Raw genomic sequence first — 7,645 nt, 5'->3', positions numbered from 1 at the left:
TTAGTTCTTTCTCAAATTTTCTTTTACATTTTTGCCCTAGTTATCCATAATCAACATCGTTTAGCCGGAAGTCATCTTAAATGCTTTAACTTTACCCATAAAAGAAATCTTCATTTATGACTACTTTGTCATGCCATCTACGTTGAGACTCCAAGAGTTCGTTCTTTTTTTAGTATAATATGTTGCAATAGTAGTATTTTCTTTGACTTGTTTCTTTTCCGCCACTTTTATCCATAAGATAAGAAACTTATTATAGGGGCTCCAAGCTTTTGGTTTTGAGTGCTGCTATAGATTCAAGACCCCAAATATGGATAAGGGGATATTTCACCCATAATAAAGAATACATTTTTTTAATTAACCTAAGTCTAATTAAAATCCAAAACTAAACCTAAACCTAATCAATGTTGCCTCTTCTTCTCTTATTTTTCTCCGTCGTCTCTTCTTCGTCTTCCTTTTTTTTTGTTCTTCAAGGACGATTAATCATCGATTCTCCGCAAACAATTACTCCAATTAGGTAAGAATCGGTAACCCGCCTTTTTTGTTGTTGCTTTTGATCGCATAAATAGGTTATATTTGATCGGATTAGGGATTTTGAAATAATTTCAGAATTACATATGGTTGGAAAAATATGAACTCTCAACCGTATTTGAATCTGGGTTTTCCTACGGTTGGGAGTTCCAACCGTATATGGTAGTTACGGTTGGGAAAATATGAACTCCCAACCATATTTTAACCTTTTTTTTAGGGTTTGGGGTTTCAACTGTATGTGGTAGAGTTACTGTTGGAAAAATTGGAGACTCCCAACCGTATGTTAAATTAAAAAAAAATGATTTTGATTTTGATTTTCAAACCCACTTATAAATTAGTCTAACTTAACCACTAATCATATTTAATTTAGTTAATCTAATTACTATCACTAATTAATGGAAGATTGTACCATTAACAAATTAATAAGTTAAGGGATTCTATTGATTACTATTTCATGACTCTATTTTGTCATCTTGTGAGCCCCAAAAATCAAAAGTAATTTTAACTAACCATTACATTTTAATAAACTTAATTACTAAAAAAGAATTAAAATCAGTTACATATAATCAAGGAGGTATTCATCTTTGTCTTCTTCCAAGGCATTATCGGCATTGGCTTCGTCTTCTTCCATATTCTCATACTAGCCAGTTTGTTGAGGGAATTATTGTTCCTCCATATCCATTTTCTTAGTCCATACAACAAGGTGTCGTGCATTCATTGTTGAAGTATCCAAGGAGAGTAGCTTGTTTATCTTAAAATCCATGTTGTGGTATTCTCGCGAAATATGACTTTTTCGAAGTGCTTTATAACAGTACCACGGTTCCTGGTTCTATCTTATTGTATCTTCATTTCGAGTTCCTTGTGCTCAGTATCGTTGAAATCGTTTGAACCTCCTTATATAATGCTCGTTGGGATGCGTTTTTCGCTGATTTTCCGTCTCTCTGACCCACTCCTCTTTTTTTTTGTTGATAGTGGTGTTAACGTTTAGATTGGAGTTCTGTTGTTCCTGACTACTTGGAGACTCGGCATATGAAAATCCATTTCCTTCAGGTGAGGAAGCAGGCCCACCATTCTGAAAATCCTGCGAGATTGGACCATGTGGTTATCTTGCAGGCACTTGATTATCTTTCACCAAGTATGGATTAAACTTGTTAAGCACCATCAGAATGGTGAAACAAGTTTCATGCTGGAAACTAGTTTTGTGGGATCTTTTCCACTCTCCCCGACATCTTCGTTCCACATACGGTTCACCTTCACCACTTTTTTTGTCACGCCACATCTGCATGATCAAAGATACATATTCACTAACGGCTGCTAAAAAATTGCGTGAAAACGATGCAACAACCGTCAACATCACGACGATGGATGTTACCGATTTCTTCACAAAATTTTTGAAAAATCTTTCCATAAAAAATATTTTATTCTTGATAACAACCATTCATTTGATCTAATGTAAGTAATACATAATTCCTAAAAATTGATTCGTTTTCATCCATCGTATACTTAACACCATGAAGTCTAGTGTTTCTTTGTTGTGATTGTTGTTTCTGTTGTTGTGCTTGTTGTTGTGAGCGTTTCGATGAGTTGATATGAGTAGTTATACTTGACATGAAGGGGAAATGAGTATTGAGATGTATGAAATTGTGAAATTTTGAGGTAAAGATGAAGAAGGTGTGAGTTTTAAGTTTAAAGATAGGCTGAATTTATAGGGAAAGAAATAAGACGAGATTGGAAAGTAGCCGTTGGCAGTTTTGGATCACCCGCCGGAGGATTTACTACGTCCGTTGGCGTTTGTAGGAAAAGCACTAGGTTTTGGATCACACGCCAATGTATATGGTGCCGTCGCGCGGTTATTCATGAAGCACGCGTGTAATCTACGACCGCATTCAACAAATCATCAAATTTATTGGTTTTTCCATCCGATTTTCAATAATCCATTACCAATTATCTTAATTCACATGTTTTATCTTGGTGCCAATTTTTGAGACTCGCAATTCTTAATTATGCTTAAAAAATGGCACAATAGAGCTTCCCTTTTTGGCTGTGTTATGGTCAAGTGCGGGCCTAGCCGCAACCACAAGGCACAGCTCCCTAATGTACGCAAGTAAATGGAATTTGATTTGCTGAAAAAGAAGCCTTTGTACCTAGCAAATCCATCTCAAACCTTTTAACTAACTGGATATATAGATATGGCGCGCAGAGTAATAACTTATGATATTTTCGCAAATTCTAATTGAAAAAAAAAAAAAGAAAATAAACTGAAACACGGTCCTACAGGGGTTAGTTAACATAAAACCCCGTCAGTCTCAAATTAAAAGTTACGCAAAAGTCTTTAGGTTTTGAGCTTGTTCAGTTGTTCACTCACTAGATTCCATTGTTTTTGTATCCTTTTCTCCTAACACTTTCAATGAAACCAAAGTATTCTTGTGATGAATTACTTGAGAAATAGACTTGCCAAACCACGGATCCACTTTGGCAGATGAAGTTTCTGGATCATAACTATATATTTCTCCACACCCATAGTACACAAGCCTTCCGCTCTTTGTTAACACAACCGGTGTCATTTCCGTGGTTAATTCTTTATTGCCAAAACTAAACTCTTTACTCCAACTGAATTCATTGTTATCTTTATTCTTCTTGAGTAACAATATGTCACAATCACCAGTATCGTAATAAAAAGCAGCACTTAAAAAATTACCTAAAACTCCTAGTTTCATTTCATATTCAATATATGGAACATCAGCTCGTCTCAAACAAGGTGGTGGTGATGGAATTTCGCTAAACTTCTCATCGGCCAGATGGAAAGCAAGAACAACGGTTCCTTTTTCGTCCGCCCAATGAAGAGCGCCATTTGCGAACGCACCAACACGGTTGGTAACGTTATTCATATCGAAGTCCATGGTTCCTGCATTTCTCCATCCAGTTCCACTTCCAAGAGTGTATACCTCAACAATTCCGACATTTGAGTCTCCGCCTGACTCGTATACCCTAACAATTTTGTACTCATTGGTCGAAAGAATGTAACTGAATCCAGTCCACCAGTACTGTCCTTCATATTCTGGAAGGATTATATATTCCCTGGTGATCGGATTACAGATAAACGCAGGTCCATACAGATATATATAACCACCTTCGTCTTCAATCAATGCATTGAAGCAAACTAAACCATTGCACGAGCCAACAAATGAATAATCCACAAATGGAGAGCTTAAATTTATCATTGTAATTCTACTAAAGAGTGTATCATGACAATCATCATCATCATACTCACCATAAGACATTTCTATAATCCCTCGTTCACGACTTAAGACAATAAACCTAAACTTACCGGAATCATATGCATCAGAAATAAGAAGACGATTCAAGTGCAGCTGAGAGAACGATGGATGATGATGAACAAGATTATTCCATGTCGTGCACACCAATTTGCAGTTCAGTACAGATTCAGTTGGTAAACGAGTTAGAATTTCAAGCATAATATCATTTGGGAGAATGTTGAACCTTCCCATGATGAAACCCTCTCAGAAATTGTAATAGCAGTAGAGAGAAATGGGGTTTGAATCTGGAGATGAAGAAATTCAAATGAAGTAGTGCATCACACGATGCTGTGTCTTTGACATATTCTGTACCAGCTGGTACGAATTTACATATTTTATTCTTGACTAATAATTGCAGTAAGAGTAGGTGGTGGCAGAAACTTCACCTTTTTCCAATTGCAATTTGTGGCCAGATTTTGGGACTTCCATTCTAATAATGCCAAACAAATTCCCGTTTCTTAGGCGTGTTAAGTAAACAATGTGCAGGCCTATGCGCAGCCGTGCACAGCTTCCTCGAAAAGAAGCCTTGTACCTGACACGTTCATCGCAAACCCTCAACTATATACTGAATTAGAGATGCGCAGAGTAATAACTAACTTGAAAATTCCGCAAACTAACAAACTTGAAAAAATAGAAACAGTCCTCCATGCTGCACTCCACCTAACTCACTCACCTATTACAGGGGAAACAAAACAAAAAAAATAAGTTTATGCAAAGTCTTATTACGGCCTAGCAAAAGGTTCTCAAGCTCTGTAAATAAAATTAAGCTTAGAATGTTCGGCATAAACTAAATTTGTTCTTCGAGGCTCTGAGCATCGTTCCCAATCTGGAGACATCCTTCTTGATGAACACTCGTAGTGAGATCCACCTTCCCTAGCAATTCACAAGATGAATTTGTATGAGTGTTAGAAATTGCACATTATTTCGCATTAATGCGTATCATGAAACTATTCTTTTAAAGTACTGTGACAGAAATTATTTTGGTTAGCTTTTTTACCTCTGTTAGGTAATGCACTTAAGAAAAGAACTTGTAAGATTTGAATGAAAGAACAATTTCTCGAGTTCCTCCGATTGGTGAAAGAACCATGATAAACACGCCAAGCACATTGGATATCTAAAAGCATCAATAGACAGTAACCGAAAAGAATCAATAAATAGAAGAGAACATTTTTGTATGGTTGCATTGTATAAAACTACGACATAGGTTGCGAAATGCTTACCCAACAAGCGAACCAATGGAAGCTCCATCTTTTAGGCTTGCGAAGGATTTGCCACATGATACAAGGAATCTGCATCCAAATAAACGACCCTCAACTCCATGAATATATAATCAAGCTTAATGTCCTAGAAATGAACGATTATGTAAATAATAAAGATCACAAGTAGGCTTACGAAATATGAAATAGGAGCGAAGATAAGTCCTCCAAAGAATCCTAACAACCCGCCAAAGAAAGGGATGCAGATGCCGATGAATGCAGTTATAACTGCAAGTACCCGCAAAGAAAGGACATGCACAAAATTAGTCTCCATCAAGATTCATGTATAAGTATGGAACTGGCCATGGCATAAAACTGCAGTCCAAATAATTTTTTGTCGATTTTATATGGGTGCATGTATTTACAGAGAACTTATAGCTGTGCATTACGCTTACCAACATATCCACTTCGACCAATGATTCTAAGTGGAGTACCAGGTGTGAAGTTTAAATTCTTCACTAAGTACGCTTCCAGCATATCAAAGACGGGCATAGCAAAAACCTGAACTTGTTAAGGTTAGTTTAGTTAAGGTCATAATGAAGCACTGAAATTTAAACCACCATTAAGTTTACTCGATATATGATCACCTGCCAGCTGCCAACAACGTGCAAAAACACCATAAAATTAGCGAGAGAGATCAGCCACGGAGGATGTTCTAAAGAGATGAGAACATCATCTTCAACCGCATTACCATATGCCCAAAACCCTGCGATAGCAACTGGGAAGTAGCAAAGGGCTACTATCAAATATGCGACCACAACACCTTTCCACATTGGTTTAGTTGACGGTTTCTCGGGTGTTGAAGGTATGGTTGCTTGAATCTCCAGAACTACACTGTGTCCTGCAAATGAGAATGCGATAGTTCCAATGGCGTTGAAAACATCGAAAATTATTCCCGCTGTTGTCTTTCCTCGTACTGCATAACTCGGTGTACTTACATGATGGTTCTTTACACCGAAAATGATACATGTGACACAAGCTATTGCTGAGTAACTGCATTCACATTATAAGCTCTTGATTAGCTACATTTAACATCAACACGCCAAAAAGCTAAAAAAAACAAAGGTAAGAAGAAAGAAGAATCGTCTACCTAAAGGACATGACTGCAGCGAGTAATGAGATAGCTTTCAGTGAATTGAAATTTGGAATTTGAGAAAGACATAACTGAACGGCAGCAAAAATCAAGATAAAATAAGTTTTTCTAACATTAGCCAGATGTGGAATCATCAAATCCCACGTCTTCTTTAATGATTTTCCACCGGTGACCATGTAAACGATATTGGTTGCAACTTGAACAGCAAGTTGTTGAGGCATGACGATCCAGTATCCTAACTTGGGGCCAAATGCATGTTCGCCAAGTTCAGGGTATCGATCGAATCTCTTCCCTGGTACGTCTTCGTGTAACTCAACTAATTGCCACAATGTATACAATGTGATCAACCAAGACAATGTTATGCCAATAATTCCTGGCACCCTGTGACAAATATTAAACGTTAAATAACTGCAGACCCAAATTAAACACTATATGCATGTCAAGGTAACATGAATATCACCTTCAAAATTTCATGGTTCAAAAACAAAAATAATATCAAACACTGGATTTAAAATCAGGCACGGATCACGTAATTGATCAAATGTGAAGAAGTCCTTGTTAAGGACGCATAGAAAAAGATATACGTACCAGCCAAGTTGGGACATGGCGTAAGGTAATCCAAGAACACCAGCACCAACCATTGCAGTGACATTGTGAAAGGCAGAATACCACCATTTGGCTTCTCGATTTGCAGTAATCGGCAGCCAGTTATTCAGCTCTTCTTCGGTTTGTTTAGTCCTTTCTCTGCTCGTTGCATCTGACATTATATTTCTCTGATCCACCACTATTGTTTAAACAAAGAAAACCAAGATCATTAATTTGGTTATTGCAATGGCTCATTAAAACAGGAAATCATTAAGAGTGTATTGATTGCGAGTAATACTTGGATCACTTACTCTGATAATTAGAGAATGAATAATATGTTAACAGAAAGAGAACCCTGATTAACTTACTAATCCAGCTATATTCGTTGTTTATTAAGTAGAAACTAAAGATCCTACAAATATGGATGACTAGTGAGGTTTAAAGATAATGGTCGTAACAAACAAAAAAAGAAGTTAGTTTTTTGTTGGGTGATACGGACCTAAAACCAAACTACATTCTAGACCCATATATCCATAATATCTTTGTTCTCATGGTATTTTTACAACCATATAATCAAGAGTATATATACTACTAGTGCTCGAATTTTGCGGATAGTATATATTTTAGAACAACAGGCGCGAGGAATGAGTAAAAGAAAAATATATGGATATAAAATTGCATGGAGGTCAGGAGATTAGTTCTATAACTGCGAATCTTTAGAAAATATATGGGTGTTTACCAATTTCGGGAATCTTATGGGGCAAGTGACCCCCCACAGCACTTTTCCGGTAACATGCTATCTTGATCACTCACCCTTGAGCAAAAATAATTCTGTTGGGATGAAGCGTCTACATACTCTTTTTGGT

The 7,645-nt window shown here is 36.8% G+C and overlaps 2 protein-coding genes across 3 annotated transcripts; both read right to left on the bottom strand.

Moving 5' to 3' along the window:
• Positions 1–2,885: 2,885 nt before the first annotated feature.
• On the bottom strand, positions 2,886–4,037 carry LOC113290605 (F-box protein At3g07870-like). The gene has a single exon (XM_026540194.1). It carries the CDS (start codon positions 4,035–4,037, stop codon positions 2,886–2,888), a length of 1,152 nt encoding a protein of 383 aa, XP_026395979.1.
• A 385-nt stretch (positions 4,038–4,422) lies between these two features.
• LOC113285523 (lysine histidine transporter-like 5) lies at positions 4,423–7,314 on the bottom strand. 2 transcript variants are annotated; one of them, XM_026534395.1, is made up of 9 exons: positions 7,091–7,314; positions 6,783–6,978; positions 6,192–6,575; positions 5,689–6,094; positions 5,497–5,602; positions 5,238–5,329; positions 5,066–5,134; positions 4,843–4,959; positions 4,423–4,718 (listed from the first exon to the last, which is right to left on the bottom strand). In XM_026534395.1, coding segments are annotated over exons 1-8 (1,353 nt in total). In that variant the 5' UTR covers positions 7,092–7,314; the 3' UTR covers positions 4,423–4,718; positions 4,843–4,860. The 2 variants fall into 2 exon arrangements, with proteins under 2 accessions (XP_026390180.1, XP_026390181.1); XM_026534396.1 differs by having other exon boundaries at positions 4,423–4,713.
• Positions 7,315–7,645: the final 331 nt, after the last annotated feature.

The sequence above is a fragment of the Papaver somniferum genome, chromosome 6 (genome assembly GCF_003573695.1).
Source record: "Papaver somniferum cultivar HN1 chromosome 6, ASM357369v1, whole genome shotgun sequence".
Classification (NCBI taxonomy): Eukaryota; Viridiplantae; Streptophyta; class Magnoliopsida; order Ranunculales; family Papaveraceae; genus Papaver; species Papaver somniferum.
This window is presented reverse-complemented; position numbering and strand designations above follow the sequence as displayed.